This window comes from Leucopleurus acutus (assembly GCF_964270905.1).
Source record: "Leucopleurus acutus genome assembly, chromosome: 2".
In the NCBI taxonomy this organism is placed as follows: Eukaryota; Metazoa; Chordata; class Mammalia; order Artiodactyla; family Delphinidae; genus Leucopleurus; species Leucopleurus acutus.
The window spans coordinates 53,166,274-53,183,425 of NC_139143.1; the positions used below are offsets into that span (position 1 = coordinate 53,166,274).

Consider the following 17,152-nt stretch of genomic DNA (forward strand, 5'->3'; position numbering starts at 1 on the left):
AAGTGACACTGAAAACCAGAGAATATTGAGAAGATTTCATAAGGGAAAATGTGTAGTTACTAAAATCCTGCCAAGCATCCTATATATCCTGTGTTTCAATTTGTGTAGAAGTTATAGTAATGATCTTTTAAAATCACTGCTACTAAGAATTGAATTTTCCTTATTTTCCCATAACCCATCCATAGTTTAGTGTCCAAGTTAGTACTGTCAGTATAATGCCAAACAAAGGAAAATGATAAGCTCCCAAAATAACTTTAATAAATTTTTCCAGAGCTGCAGCCCGATGTAACAAAGGCATAGAAGTACTGTTTGCAGTGGCTCTGGAACATTTTGTATTGGTTGTTGTGAGAGTTTTGAGGGGGCCTACTTCTGCAGATGAAACAGCCAAGAAGATTCAGTACCTAATCCATTGTCAGTGGTGTGAAGAGAGAATTTTTCAGAAGGATGGTAATATGGTAGAAGGTAAATTCAAGTTTCTTTTGACTGTATATTCGGTTTAATTTATCTGTAAGCCTCCAATGAATAAGCCTTTATCACATCCCTAATTATACATATTGTTGTCCTTTGATTTTAAAGATTACAGTGCTAACTTTATTTCCTATACTGGATTTCCTTTCATCAACAGACAAGACATTCGTGTGAGTTCATTAAAATCATTTACTCATCATAATTTATGCTCTTTAGCCCTGCCCTCTGTTGAAACATCTAGAAATAACTTAGTTTCCAGTGTCACTAATTTTAGGAACATTAAGTCAGATTACCTCTTTATCTAGGATGTTTCAAATCATTAATTCTGTAAAAATAATTTTCATGTTTCTGACTGAATATAAAAGCCATCAGTTATAAAATTCATTCAGTAAACATTTATTGAGCCTCTACTATATGCCAGGCCTGGGGAATCAAGGGAAAAGATGTGGCTTGTGCCCTCATCAAGCTGTTTCTATTTTGCTTTTCTGGGACATAGAGTTGCCCATTGTTTTCTGTTAGGTTCTTGGCATTTTTTAAATATGGATTTTTAAGAACTCCTTTATATACTAGAGTTTAACCCTTGTGATATGATACGATAGTTGCAGATATTTTTTCTCATTTTGTCACTTGTGTTTGCATCTTTTTTTTTACCTTTTCATGCAGAAATTTTTCATTGTTGCTGTTGTTAAGTTAATCAAACTTTTAATGTACTCTGGATTTTGTCTGTAGTTGGAAAGAGCTTTCCTATCCTATATTATTCAAGGAAGGTTATGTTTCATTGAATAGTTCACGTCTTCACTGATTTGAGACTACCATATTTATCTTATATTAAAATCCCACATGTATTTGAGTTTGTTTCTGGATTTTCTATTCTTTTCCAGTGGTTGGATGTTCATACACCTCTATCCCATTGTTTTGATTACAGAAGACTTTTAGTGTTGTTTAATATCTGTTAAGACAATCCCTTCTCATAGCTCTATTTTCAGTGTTCTGACATTGGATCCTTTGTTTTGGCTTAACAAAAAATAAATAAATAAACCAGTTGGTGGTTTATCTTGATCACATTAAGGAGGATAGAGATATTGTTACAGTTCTGAAGCTTCCTAAGAACCCAGTATGCTTTTCTTTTGTCCAAGAGTTAATACTTTTGCTACAGTGTTAATTGATAGTAGGAATGGAGGGCATCCTGTCATGTTCCTTGTTTTAGTTCCCTCTGGTGCTTTCTGATTCATACTTGAATCTGAGATACCTATCATTTATCATGTTGAGAAAGTAACCTTCATTTACAATTTTACTATGTTTTATCACGATGTTGAATTTTGTCACATGTTTTTTCAGCATCTGTGGAGGTGATTATATGGTATTTCTCCTTAGATCTATTAATTTGATTGATTGTAATAAAATTTTCCAATATCAAATCATTCTGACTTTCTAGAATAAACTACTCTGTCAGGAAGTATTCTTTTATTATGGATTCTGTTTACTAACTTTTTAAAGGAGTTCTGTTTCAATATCATAAATAAGATGGTATATAGTTTTCCTTTTTAGAATAATTTTGGTTGGGCTTTAGAATTAGTTTAAATTCCCTTCAAAAAGAATTTGGAACTTTTACATTTTTTTCAATGCTTGGGAACAGTTTAGCTAGCATCAGGATTATTTGTTCACTAAAGGGTTAATAGTATTCACTCAGCTTTTCTAATTTATTTGCATAGAGTTGAGCCAAGTGTTGTCTAATGATTCTCATTTCTTTGGTTTCTATGGTTATATTCTCCTTATTTTTTTAAAGTTTTAGTATTTGTCCTTTCTGCCCTTTTCTCTTAACTATATTAGATACTGACTTATCTAGTCTGTTGTTTATTTTCTTAATGTTTACTTTTGTAGTAGCAAATATGTGTATGTTTCTGTAATTTGGATTTATCGGTTTTAAGTAATATACTTTGGCTTTTTGCTAACATAAATGAGGTAATAGCCTGCCATTTTCCATTTTCCCTTCCTAATTTTTGTCCATTATACCATTTTTATGTTATATGTAACATTTATATTCTATTTTGCCAGTATAATCCACACATTAAATATATTCAGTGCTCATCATCAGTGTTCTTGCCATAATTTCTTGAATTATGTGTTGGTTGGCTAAATTTAACTTTCTGAGTTTAGTCAAGAGGGTTCATGGGGAAAATACTCTTTGATTTCTTGCATGTTTAAAGCTCCCTGTTTATAGCTTTATACTTAAAAAGTTTAGAGTTTGAGTGCCTTGTCAAAATTCTTTTATTGTCTTCTATTACTGAATATTATTGTAACTTTTCCTTCTTTTATATGACATAATTATTTTGCCTGGCTTCCCAAAGGAATATTTACTTTTGAAATACTATGTTCTAACCTTATTTTTAGGATTTTTCCTAATCATGGCATCCCCTTTCATCATGTAGCTTCAAATATCCTTTCAAGAAAGCTTTCTTAAATATTTTTTAATTCTAAAATTTGTCTTACGTTGTACTATTATGCGTGTGCTCTCTTCAACCTGTCTTCTTTAACTATCATTTTATCTAAAAATATTCATATATATTTATAATTGTTGTATCATCTTTGGCTCTTTTGTCATTATGAAATGTCTGTCTTTATCCCTGATATTTATCTGAAAGCCTATAGTCTGATATTAATACAAATACCACTCTCATAGTTACTATTTGCATAATATATTTTTTATCCTTTTAGTTTTAATCTGTAAGTGTCTTATTAGATCTTGCTTTTTTATCCGATCTGATTGTTTCTGCCTTTTGATGAGTGTTTAGACCATTCATATTGAATGTAGTTATTAAAATGTTTGGCTTTTCAGCACTTTTACTATTTGTTTTATATGTATCTCATGTCTTCTGTGTTCCTCCTTTGCTGCCTTCATAGTGTTAAATATTTTTTTACTGTGTCATTTAAATTAATTCCTCTGTTGGTTTCTTAGCTATGTTTTTTCCAGTTATCTTCTTAATGGTTTCTCCAGGGATTATAATATATACCTTTAACTTATCTTGATCTACCTCAGGTTAATACTGACTTAAGACTGACAAAATGTGGCAGCTTTGCTCTAATATAATTCTATTTTTCTCTCACCTCCTGTGCTATTTTTGTCATATGTTAATTACATCTACAGACCCAATCCAATAATATAGTATTATTTTTTAAATCTTATGAGTTTAAAAGAAAATTAAGAAAAGAGACACACACACATATCTTTCATTGCTACCCACATAATTACCTTTCCAGTATTCTTTATTCCTTCCTTTGGATTCAAATCACTCTGTAAAATTTCCTTTCAACCTGAAGAACCCCCTTTAGTATTTCTTATAGGGTGAGTCTGCTACAACAAATTCTCCTAGTTTTTGTTTACCTGAGAATGTCTTTATTTCACCTTCTTTTTTGAAGGATAGTTTTGCTGGATGTAGAATTATTGGTTGATAGTTCTTTTTTTTCCTCTCAGCACTTCAACTATGTCATTCCAGTGCCTTCTGGCCTCTATTATTTCTGATTAAAAGTCAGCCATTAATTGGGTTTTTTTTGTTTTTAATTAATTTATTTATTTATCTATGGCTGCATTGGGTCTTCGTTGCTGTGCACGGGCTTTCTCTAGTTGCAGCGAGCGGGGTTTACTCTTCGTTGTAGTGCGCGGGCTTCTCATTGCGGTGGCTTCTCTTGTTGCGGAGCACGGGCTCTAGACACGTGGGCTTCAGTAGTTGTGGTACGTGGGCTTCAGTAGTTGTGACTCGTGGGCTCTAGAGCGCAGGCTCAGTAGTTGTGGCGCACGGGCTTAGTTGTTCCGCGGCATGTGGGATCTTCCCAGACCAGGGCTCAAACCCATGTCCCCTGCTTTGGCAGGCGGATTCTTAACCGCTGCACCACCAGGAAAGTCCCCATTAATTGTATTGTTGTTCCCTCATACTTGATAACTTATTTTTCTCTTACTGCTTTCAAGATTTTCTGTGTAGCTTTCAGCAGTTTGATTATGATGTGTCTGAGTGAGTCTCTCTGTGTTTATCCTACTTGGAATTCAGAGCTTCTTAGGGCCCTAGATAATTGTTTTTTATCAAGTTTGGGGCACTATCTTGCTTCTCCAACCTAAACCTTTATCACTTCAAACTGAAGACAAATATCTTCTGTAATTACTAATCATGGATTAGAGGAGTTATATAATTGTAAGCTGCTTCAAGTAGTTTTCTAACCAATCCCTTTAACAGTTGTCCTAGAGCTACTCTAGTGCCATTCATCCTTGCTTTTTAGGTTCATATAGCCCCTAGGCTATTTCTGCCTTTAATAGCTATTCTCTCCAGTGTGGTTTTCTTCCAGTAGTATGATCTCACAGCTTGTAGGCTTTCAGAAAGCACTGAATGATTTGGGATGTGTGATGGCTCATCTTATTTTCCAGCACTATTTAGGAATTTTTCATAAAAATATATTTTCTATCATTTCTAGAGATTTGGAATAAGAAGAGAAGACAGGTTTAAATGCTCAGTCCACCATCCTAATCTTGGTTTCAATGCAACATAATCAGAGGAGTTACAGAATCCACTCTGGCTTTTTAAAATATAGATTTCATAAATATCTTTGATGAAACTTTGGAAAGTTTTGGTCCTCCTGGATAATTGGTTTAGTGCCCTATGGTTTCTTTTCTGATTTTTCCTAATTCAGTTTTCCTTTATGTAAGAAATAACAGACCTCTTCAGTGTTTAAAAGGGTATCAGTAATGTGAGTTTCCCTCAATAAAAAAGAATCTCAGTGTTTTTTACCTCATACCCCGGTGTTACTGACAGTGTTCCTGCCCTTAAAATTATGAATCAATTCTTCCTTACATGGAGTTTATTATCCTTTCATATCTCACCATGTGTGTTTTACAGTATCGACAAGTAACTAAACTCAAATACACTCTGTTCAGATTTGATCCTGAATCCATAAAAACCTAACATCTTTCCCTCTCCATCAGAAGTGCTTCATGTTGCTGTATAATTTTGGACTGTTACTACAGTGGTTTTTCTTTTTTTTAATATTTTTTTAATTGACATATAGTTGATTTACAGTGTTATATTTTTGCTGTACAGCGAAGTGACTCAGTTATACACACATATACATTCTTTTTTATATTCTTTTCCATTATGGTTTATCCCACGGGATTGGATATAGTTCCCTGTGCTATACAGTAGGACCTTGTTGTTTATCCATTCTAAATGTAATAGTTTGCAACTACTAACGCCAAACTCCCAATCTATCCCTCCCCCTCCCCCTAATTAAACATTTTAAAGGATTTTTTACTTAATAAATTGCTATAAAGCAATATGATTTGTTGTCTGCATTTTGTTTGTAATCATACAGGACTTGCAGAGTGTAAATGATTATGTCTTTCAAAAAAGTCAGGTCACTTAGAATTTTTTATGTTTATCAATTTGTAATACATAATTTAAAAAGTCAAATAGTTCCATAAGTCTTATTAATAAAATAATGATATCTGCCCCACTCCCTAAAGTCAACAGCTAAAACCTCATAGCTGTTTCTTCTAATATTTAAAGTCTTTAATGTTTAGTGTCTTCCCTATTTCTAAGTAGCATGCTTATACTGCCTGTAACTTCCTTTCATGGAAGAAGAGTATTCAGCATCTCAAGCCAGCCCAGTCACATGCATGTAGTTCTCCTCTCCAGTGTTGGCTTAATCAGTATTCAGTGTTTATATTTTTATAAATATAAAAATATTGTTCACAAGTCATATTGGTTATGTATTACTGTGTAACAAATTACTCCAAAACTTAGTGGCTTGAAACAACTTTTTATTATCTCATAGTTTCTCTGAGTCAAGAATCTGGGTATGGTTCAGTTGGGTCCAGTAGCTGAGGGTCTCTCACAAGTACACAGTCAAGGTGTTGGCCAGGGCTGCAATCATCAAGGCCTGACTGAGGTAGGATCTGCTTACAAGCTCATTCACATGGTTACTGCTTGTCATGCAGTCCTCTTCATACTCACAGCATAGCAGCTCACTTCGTCGGAAGGATTAAGCAAGAACCAGAGAGAGAAAGGAAAAGAAGGAAAGAGAAAAAGAGAATATTGCCATATTCTAGTCACTAGAAATGAGTCTCTAGATCCAGTGATCTCACATTCAAGAGGAAGGGATTATAGAAGGGTATGAATGCCAGAGACAGGAATCATTGCTGCCTATCTGTCCTAGAAGGCTGCTACAACACAGATGAACCAGTTAATATGCTGTAATAACATTTCTTTTTTTATACAACTCTTTGCTTACTCTGGAATTAATAATTACTATGTATTTGTCACCTTTTGTGTATATATACTTTTCATAATCCATAATCCAATTTCAGTGTTCCTGTGATTTTGGTTAAGAACATCAAGTAATCTTTGGGTTTCATTTCATTCCCCTGGGGACAGTCCTCCTGCTCTAGTTTCGGGGGTTTTCTAGGTCTTCTGAGAGCTGTTGCCCTAGGGCTTCCTTTTAGACCATCATACTGGAAATTTTCTTTGGCTTTCTCCTTCTGAAGAATTTCCTATATCTTAAATCTTATGTATTTTCCACTTTTCCTTCTTTACTTTCGCCTTTTGAAACTACACTTTTTCCCATAGCTTCCTGAGAAGGATTGCATGGCCAAGTATAGAAGCCTAGGTTGGAAATCGTTTTTCCTCAGAATGTTTAAGATATTATTCCATTGTCTCTTAGCCTCCAATACTGACAAGTCTGCTATTGTTCTTATATATATGGTCCTTTGTGTTTTTGTCTCTGAGTGCTCCTAAAATATCTCTTCTTAACCCAGTATTCTAAAATAACTTCATTTTGTGTGTGAATTCATCTTTTTAAATTCAATGTGCTGGACAATCTGTGAGCCCTTAAACTTGAGTTCTTCAGTTCTGGTAAATTTTTTTCTATTATTTCTTTGATAATTTTCTTCTCTCAAAATATCTCTTCTGTCTTCCTGGAACTCATTTTAGTTATATGATGGATCTTCTAGATTAATTCTAATTTTTTTGTATTTTTTTGTATCTCTACTATTAATTTATTTGGCATTTAGTTCTACTTTATAGATTTCCTTGAGTTTTATTTTCCAACTTTCCTGCTTAAATTTGTCATACTTGGTTTATTTCCAAGAGTTATTTCATATTTTTTCATTGCCCCCTTTTTAGTAGTATCCTATTCTTGTTTCAGAGATGTAAAATCTAATCTTACCTCTCTAAGACTATTGATTATAGTTGGGTATATTTTATATTTTAGAGGAGGATAGGATTTTTGTTTTGCTTATTTTTATATTGTTGCCATTATTTTGTTTTAGTTCTCTTTCCTATTTCTCTCTTGTAATTTTGTTCTCTGTTGTAGTATATCTCAAATGTCCAGTGGTCTTTAGTTTTCCATGCTGAAAAGTTATGTGGAAGTACTTGCGGCAGGGCTTATAAACAGATAGACTTTACTGTAATGAGAACGCAGTCTGCCTTTTCACTACAAGAACCCCCAAATGCCAGTCAGTCAGTCAGTAAGTGTGTGTGTGTCTGTGTGTGTATCTCTTTTCTCTTGGATTGGTAAGTATTTCTGCAGAGGAATCTTGCAGTCTTCTATCAGCTTTCTAGGAACCATGTTGAAGAAGGAGACTGAAAGGTCTTAACATTTGTACAGACTTTTACTTAGTTCCTTTTCATATGTCTCCTCACTCTTAACTGTGACTAATGTCCCTGGTCCCAGATTCTCTGTGGTTGAGCCTCACCCAAGATTAACTTCCTCTTTTGGGATGGGGAAGATGCAGAAGCCTAACTGTTGGTATTAGAGAAGATCCACAAGTCTTAAAATTTTAAACGAGGCCTTTTTTTGTGTGGTACCACCCTATTCCCATCTTCAGAGACCATCAATACCTTCAATTCTCAAGCCTTTCCAGGTCCCCCACACCAGTGGGCTTGCTGTTTATTGGTAGCCCTTCTACCCATTTCAGGCTTAGGCTTTAGCTTTCTCTGACCTGCTAAATCCCCTTGTGTATGTCCTTCCCACTTCTAAAATTTCATTGACATTTCTCATCATCTTTTGTCATCTCCTTTACCATTTTATTTATCTTTGGGGTTTGAATTTTATTCCTTTGTTCTCATTTTAATAATGCTTTAAGAAACAGCAGAGATAAAGTATGTGTTCAGTCCATTGCTTTTAAATAAAAGTCTCTAAATATGTTTGAATTCCTTATCTGGAATTACCTTCATAGCCTGTTTTACCAGTGACATAGAAATACTAGTTTTCTTTTTTTACCCCTTCATTTTTTGCTACTGGTAACTTGAAATGATAGCCCTGATCCCTCAAGATGCTGATGCTGACCAGGCACTGAGAAATCTTAGGTGAGGGGCTTGAAAAAAGATATAGGTTTATATGATGGGAGCATTTTGCAAAATGCATCAGGAAACAAACTGACTAATACAAATTTATGTCTGTGCTCTCGGCGGTAAGTTGGTGTGACTGACAGAACCGTTAACTGTAAATCGCCCTAATTTCAGTAACCCTGCCTGTAGTATTTGTAGTTTAGTTATTTAATGGTTTCAGGGAGAACTTCTTGAATATATTAATATAATAACTGAGGAACATCATTCTCAACAAAGCTAAGGTCAATGATAACCACACCTTCTTTTAAGGCTGAAAGGTAGACCTAGGAATGAACAATGAAGGAAGCCTTTAAGTAAATATAAGATTTTACAACTGTGCATTTTGCCATTTAATTGCATTGAATGACAGAGTGATATCAGATAGCAAGAGGTTATAGACCCATGTCCCTACCACCATAATCCTGGGTTCTGGGTATATCTAGGACCCACTGATCAGATCAGGCCATTCCAAGAAAGTGAATGATCAACCCAGGAATGGCCTGCGGGAACTCAGAGAGAGTCTGATTTAAAATGACTATTCTGGGTCTGAAGTGAACTGAAAAAGTCCATGGTAGAATATCACCCTTTTTTGGAAACTAAGAATAGCTCTTGTACCTCCCCAGTCACCTTGTGATTACATCAGACCCCTCATTGCTCTTTAAACTGAATTAGTTTCTTCTAGCCTAGATTTTTGGGGCTGAATATGCATCGAGCCTAGGGAATAGAGTAATTCATTTTCTTCCCAGTTACGGAAGAGTTAACTTATAAGAAATGTCTTTATTTTGATGGGATGTTAGTTACCAGGGTATATACATTTGTTAAAGCTCATCAACCTTTTCACATAAAATGTATACATTTTACTGCGTGTAAATTATATCCCAATCAGTTGATTTTAAAATATGGATATCTTGTGGAATTTACAAGACTTGCTCCTACTTAAATTATTTCAGGTAGTAGACTGACTAAAAGCTATGCCTCTAATAAGTCATTTGATGTGGATTTCTACATCTTTCTTAAGCTTTAATCCTCTGATCTATACAACTGAGATCTTAACAGTACCTACTTCAGAGAGTTGTAAGGATTAAATTTTTTTAATGCATATAAAATACTTAGCACAATACCTGGCACATAGTAGATCCTCAGTATATTGTAGCTGCAAATTATTGTTAATATAATACTTACTACTGTTTACATTGTCATTTCCCCTTTGACTTCTCCTTTTATTATCTTTTCACAGAAAACCCATATAGACAGCTACCCTGTAACTGTCATGGAAGCATGCCTGGAAAGACAGCAATAGAACTTGGACCTCTATGGTATGTGCCTAAGCATAATATATTCAAAACTGATATATGTATTGATTGTTTACTTTTGATTATGTGTGGTAAAAGACAAGCAAATTAAGGTTCAATTTTTTTTTAAGTATAGGAAAATAATTATGATTCTTTTCCCCCTATGAACCTGAGGTGTTTTGTTTTCAGATTTTTCTATATCATTGTTCTTCCAAGTTCGTGACAGGGCTAAGATGCAGTAGGATCAAAGAGAAGCCTAGCTGATCTGCAAATAATTTATTTCTGCATAGTAAGAATGAGGCTTTTTTCAGGTAATAACTATAGAACTAGGGTGTGATTGTAAAGTGTCACTTTTATAGACCAGTCAACTAATATATTAATAAAAGATCTTTGAGGAATTTAAGTAAGAAGGGCATGTGAAAGTAAACGTCTGCTTTTGTGTTAGGTAAAGCTGTTTAGACAGGACACAGCTGCAGATATTCAATGTATGTGTGCTTCTGCATCCTTAGTAACTAGTTATTGTGTTTTTAATGCCTTAAAGTTGAATTGCTTTTACTCAGACACCTTCCCATAAGCGTCTGTTACTAGATATTCTTGTAGAAATTTGAGATTCCTGACAGCATTGTGACAAGAATCACTGCAAACTTCAACCTCATTACTTTACCAGGCCAAGGTTTGGCCATCTACTAAGCCTAAAAATTAACCTAATAGTAAACATATTTGTGCTGATACCCATTATTTTATCTTCATTTCATGTAAATACTTGTAGATTAAGAATGACCTGGCCAGCCTTACCTTCTAGTACTCTCTTACTTATATCACACATTGATCCTACTCACTGATCTTGGAACTAGGGAAATTAAGAACAACAGGTTGCTGGATCCAGAAATATCTAGCCCAACTCCTCCCTCATTTTACAGATGAGAAAATTATGGCACAGTGTATTTAAGTGCTGGCTAAAACTGACCCCCTAAAATTTAGTTAGTAGCACAGGCAGAGCCAGAACTCAGGTTTTCTGACCTCCAAAACTGAGGTCTAAACTGTGACTTAAGATTTTCTCACTTAAAGCCATTGTTCATGTCTTTACACTCATCCAGGCTCTTACCCCTTCGCCACCTCCAGTTTAAATTATACATCCTCTTTGAAGTTTCTTCTTAAGTGTTTAAACCCCAAATAATCTTTAAATTGTCTTTTAGTAAATCTTATATTGATCACTCATTTGACACTTAAAATCACGTATCCTTTCATAATTTGCTAACCTTAATAGCTTCTCTTCCTTGAGGATATACTTTGTACTAGGGATCGTAAGTGTACTACTATCTCATTTAACTCCCATAACAAGTCTGTCAGAGGTTTTATTTTCCATATTATGATGAGGAATGTGAGACTCAAAAGCAGTAGTTATTCAAGATTTCATAGCTAGTGAGTGGTGGAGCGAGGACAGGAATTCAAGTTTATCTGACTTGGAACTGATATTCTGTCCATTATACCTGTGACTCTCAAATTAAATGGGAAGCATATCAGACTCAGCCCTGGGCCATTTCTTAACTACATCACCACCAGCATATGTAATTCTCATGTATCTCACCCTGTCCCACCATATATACACTGGAATTAAGGTTTACTATTACTGGAATATGCATTGTGAAAACCTCTGCCTTACACTATGTCCCTGTCTAGATTCTGTCTAGATTTATAAGCTTTCATAAGGTAAACACTGAATTTTATACTTTGGTATATCTTACACCTCTGTGTACCACAGGACTTAAACACCTTATGAGGGTTCAATAAATTCTTGTTGACATAATGTGAATAAAATATCCTTGACTAATCCCACTAGCTTAGAGAACTGACATGATAAAAGGTGTGGGCAAATTATCTTACTTGTTGTTAAATTATGAAGACTTTTTTTTAAAGAAAACATTTCTCAAACCCAATTCTATGTTCTTTTTTCAGGTCAAGTTCCCTTTTCAATACTGGATTCCTCAAAAGAATGCTATTTGAATCTCTTCACCATGGTTTAGATGACATTCAGACCCTAATAAAGACATTAATCTTTGAGTCAGAGTGTACTCCTCAAAGTCAGTTTTCAGTTCATGCACCTTCAAATCTCAACAAGCAAGGTGACTAATTGAACACTAATTTACTAGCTTACAAATTGGTTATCAGAAATATTCCATCTTTTTATCTTTATTTGATGTTATAATCAAAAGCAGTATAAGTTGTGTGCTTTAAGTAAATCCTAATGAGTTTAATCATAATCCGGTTAACTTTTTTTTTTAATTGCATAGTTTTCTTCAGGTTTATATTAGGGGCATGAAATAAATAATGATTTTGTTAAGACAGACGTATTTTTTAAATTTTAGTAGATGAAAAGAACTAAAAGTCTGTTGTGATTTTATTACCCTACATCCGCTTTCTAGAGAGAATTCTGAGATCACTCAGAATAGTGTGGCCAAAAATTTTGTAATATCCATTAAGACATGGACGCTAGCTTTACATTTATCACTCAGTAAAGCTAAGTTTTTTCTCCTTTGTTTTATCTGGCTATTGATATAAGGGTGGGCTTGTTAGACATCCTAGCATTGTCATGAGTCATTACAAGAAGCAGCTCTTATTAAAGGGTTAAAAAATGAATTCTTGTAGCCTGTTTTGGTCACAGAATCTCATATTCATAAAAGCAGTGTGCACAGAATTAAGTAAGCTTTTATTTAAACTTCGAATTGTTGCTTACTGTTATTCTGTAAAATATTTTATCATTTCCATTTGTTTTTATTTAAGAAGAATATGGTGTATTTATTAAAACTACAGATGATACCACAACAGATAATTACATTGCACAAGGTATGTATGTATATGTGTGCGTATATATGTATGTATGTGTCTGTGCAAAAGGGCACATAGCAGAAGGATAATTGGAAGGGAAGAGATTGCTTTGGTAGCGTACTTCAAAATGCATTTTCATATTACACCAACAACAAAATTATAATCAACCTTGTTTATCTGGCATTTGCACAGTTCAAGGTTTCTATTAATGTGTACTTTGTTCACATCTCTAATATATGGTGATCCCCTTGCAAGAGCTATAAGATCTTAAAGAACCATATGAACCAAAATAAGATCAAATTATATTTGATAAAGGTTATAGAGTTAAGATTAAATTTTATTCTAATTCTTATAAACTTTCTCATCAACATATGATTTATAGGAATTCCATTGATTAACCAGAAGACCCTATACTCTGGCCATAAGAATTTATTACGTGGCCTTTCTTACAATTTGGGGTGTGTGCATACTTTAAAATTTACTTATATTAGACACTGCAAATTCATATCAAAAGGGTGTTAAGATTTATAATGTCAGTGCCTTAATGTCTAAAGTTTTAAAAAGACAATGTTAGATTCTAAATGTGTTTTGTATACAGGTAAAAAGAAAACACAGTGTTAAGACTGAAAGAACAGAGGACTATAATTACAAGCTATAATTTTGTATTAGTTGCTCAACATTTTAGTGTTGATCTTCAAAGACAAGAAAATTTCAGCTCCTGCTAATAGCTTACAGTTTAGTAATTACTGCATACTCTTGCCATGTTCATTTGGCATCTTCAACTAATTTGCGAAGATTCAAATCACTTAAATGATTTATTCTCCTTAATTTCTCTGTTGGAGGAAGAAAAAGGCATTATGGTGTACTCTGAAGCACATTAGATTTAAGAGCATCATTCTACTTCCTTGTGTCATTTGTTGTATAACCTCAGCCAGGTCCCCCACCTTCAAAAGAGTTGTCATAAAACCTTTTTAGAATAAGGTAAAACATAAGTTTTAAAAATATTTTACATCTCTGAGCCTTTCTCATGTATAAATTAAGGGAATTAGACTAATCTCTTTAGGTTCTTTTATAGCTCTGAAATTATATGATTATTCTAAACTAGTATATCAACATACAGAATCTTCCATGATAGAAAATATCAGGCAAAAAAAATCCATGTACTGCTGATGATAGTAATTATTAAGGTTTGGTATCGGATTTTTAGTCTCAGATTTTCCTAAATCTTCTTAGATTTAATGTGAGAGTATAATCAAGTTTTAATTATTTGATTTAATGGGGGAGTCATGAGGCAACAGTTCAACAATAATTTATATTTATCTTTGAATGCAGTTTATCATTTTCATGCATCAAATTTTGCTTCTGAATACTTTTGCTTAAGTGAATGTTAGTTTTCATAAAAATTTAAAATTTGGCCATAATAACATCCTTGTAGAAATAATTGAGTTGAACATTCAGAAAAAATCTCATAGTAACTTGGATATCTCAATTGTCTTCCTTTTGTGATTTTCGGAAGGATACATTGCTAGAAACTTAACTTGCTAGCTGCCTTTCACTTAAAATGTAAAGGCTAAGTACTGTGGTAAGAAGTAGGCAATGAGATCATACATTATACCTTTTTAAATTCCTGTATCCAAGCCCTTGAGACTGATTTTGTGTTGGTTTTGTTTTGTGTTCATTGAAGACCTACTGTATATCAAATACAGTTGACGCTTGGAACAACCCCAGGGTTAATCCATGTATAACTTAGAGTCAGCCCTTCATCCACAGATTCAGATTCAACCAACCATGGACAATGTAGTACTGTGGTTTTTACTATTAAAAAATATCCATGTTGAAGTGGACCCACACAATTCAAACCTGCATTGTTCAAGGATCAACTGTATTGGCATTCAGTAGAGAACACAAGTATAGAAATAAAGGACATTACTCCTAGGAACTTAGAATATAATTTGGGAAGAAAGGATTTATACACATAAAAGACCTAAATACGTGAAACAGGGAAAACAAAAAAATGACAGAACTTAAACTCTGAGTAGTGTAGTGTGGGATGTCTGGCCCAGAATTCATAAATGGCTTTCTACAGAAGGTGGAAATAGACTTGAGGCTTAAAATTGAAGAAGGTAGAAAAGAAGTTCTGATTCAGCAAACAGTTAAATATTAAAATTACATGGGTGAAGGATAGTGAAAGTATCAAGAATATATATATTCTTCTTACAATAAAAGCTGTCTAGAATTAAGATTAGATAGATAGGTTGAAATGGTGTGTGTCAGAGGATTTATACTCGAAGACAGTATGTAGTTATAAAAGTATTTGGCTGTAATTTTTAAGAGAATGCTAACTTTCTGTGTTTATATATGTATGTTTCAGGGAAGAGAAGAAGTAACGAAACCACCACAAATTTAGCCAAGAGGCAAAAGACTGATGTGAATACTGAACATCCTCCCTTTTATTACAACATCCATAGACACAGCATTAAAGGAATGAATATGCCAAAGTAAGACAGTCAGTGAATGACAGTGTATATATTTAATATTTTAATGACATTGTGATTTAAATAAAAGTACAAGAACCTCATTTTTTTCCTTTCCTTGTTCCAGGTTAAAAAAGTTTTTGTGCTGTCTTTCTCAAGCAGGCTTTCGAGTAAGCCGAACTCATTTTGACCCGATGGGTGTCCGTACAGATGCACCTCTAATACAGTTTAAATCTATCCTTTTAAAGTACAGCACCCCCACCTACACTGGAGGACAGTCAGAGGGCCACGTCCAACCAGCGTCCGAAGATACAGTAGCTGACACGGTTGAAATGTCAGTGAATGACAAAGCAGAAGCAAGTGGCTGCAGAAGATGGTAAATGTAAAAGAAGTTTGTTCCCAGATGTCTGTGTTGATGGCCTAATAGTTCTCTGTATCAACTGTAGTGCTTTTTCTATTCTTTCAATTCAGTTGTATAAAAATAAAAAAAAAAAGTGCTGTTTTCATTCAGAAAATTAGCAGTTTCTAACTTAGCTGGTTTGGGAGCTATGCTTTCCAAGTTTTTCTTATTTTAAAGAAAACTTAAAATTTTAATGAAAACATTTCATGTGAAGGCCAAGTTTGTGACTGAGATCACCCTACTGTTTAACACTCAGAAATTTTTCACATGCAAAGTGTTTGGAATTTTATTTATGTTATGGAAGCCATCCTTTACTATGCTTAATCACATCTCTACTTAAACTGACTCATGATATTTATGTTTTTCTGTTTGTAGTGTGTAAGATGAAGCCAGAGCCTTTTATTAAAATGACCCTAAATAGAATAGGAGGAACATGTCCTTTCAGGTCACTAATACATTTTTTCACAAACACAAGCTAAAATATATTCCCAATTTCAAGAAATCATATCTCTACCCACACTGATCTTTCATTACTAGCTTTTGAGAAATTTAAATAATTGCCTGAGATAGAAATACATTTTCTTATCAGTTTAAGGTCTACATGACTAAACTTCAGAGTAAGATTTCGTTAAAGTAAATTGAGACCACTGTTCTTATATAGTGATTGTTCACAGGCACTAAATTCTGAAGAGAGATTTTGTTATGAATTAAATAAACTGGGTGATCTCAAGTGCCTCAGTTAATGCACGTACAATATTCATTTGCTTGGTTGTCTACCTCTCAAGAGTAAAACTTGTCACCTTATGACTTTCTGAAGTGAGGATTTTCTTGTTTTTTGGGGGGTGGTTTGGTTTTTTTGTTGTTTTGCTTGTTTTTTGGTGTGTGTATGTGCTAATTTTTTGTACAAGTAGCTCAGGCTAACATGACTATGAAAATTAGTTGGAAAAAAATCTCATTTCCATTAATAAATATTGTTCTTGCTTCATTTGATGTAAGACTTTGGATAAAAAGATATACCAAAAATTTAGATTTTTGTCTCAAGGATTTAATACATATTTACCTTGTTAGAGGAAGTAACTTCTTACAAGCAGTAAGCTTGAGAATTAAGGGAGAGTAACAACTGAAAGGTTTAAATACACCATGTAAGCACTCCCATGACATATATAGAAATTCAGGTAGTCTAGGTTGCATCAACATAGAATATTAACTTAGAGGAAATAAAAGAAAATCTCTTTGTGTTATTACAGCATAGTCCTAGAAGGTTGCTTTTTCTTGTCTCCAATTAATAGAATTTTAGTAAAATAAAGGAACAGGTGAAGTGCA

The 17,152-nt window shown here is 33.8% G+C and overlaps 1 protein-coding gene across 3 annotated transcripts in view; it reads left to right on the forward strand.

Annotated features, from left to right (window-relative positions):
- The window catches only part of TRMT1L (tRNA methyltransferase 1L), a 36,225-nt gene extending 19,296 nt beyond the window's left edge, over window positions 1–16,929 (forward strand). For all 3 annotated transcript variants that reach the window (XM_082833836.1, XM_082833837.1, XM_082833838.1), the window contains 6 exons: window positions 272–462; window positions 10,075–10,153; window positions 12,086–12,252; window positions 12,911–12,973; window positions 15,327–15,453; window positions 15,557–16,929. In XM_082833836.1, coding sequence (XP_082689962.1) covers window positions 272–462; window positions 10,075–10,153; window positions 12,086–12,252; window positions 12,911–12,973; window positions 15,327–15,453; window positions 15,557–15,809 — 880 coding nt within the window. In that variant the 3' untranslated portion in view covers window positions 15,810–16,929. The remainder of the gene's footprint in view (window positions 1–271; window positions 463–10,074; window positions 10,154–12,085; window positions 12,253–12,910; window positions 12,974–15,326; window positions 15,454–15,556) is intronic.
- Window positions 16,930–17,152: the final 223 nt, after the last annotated feature.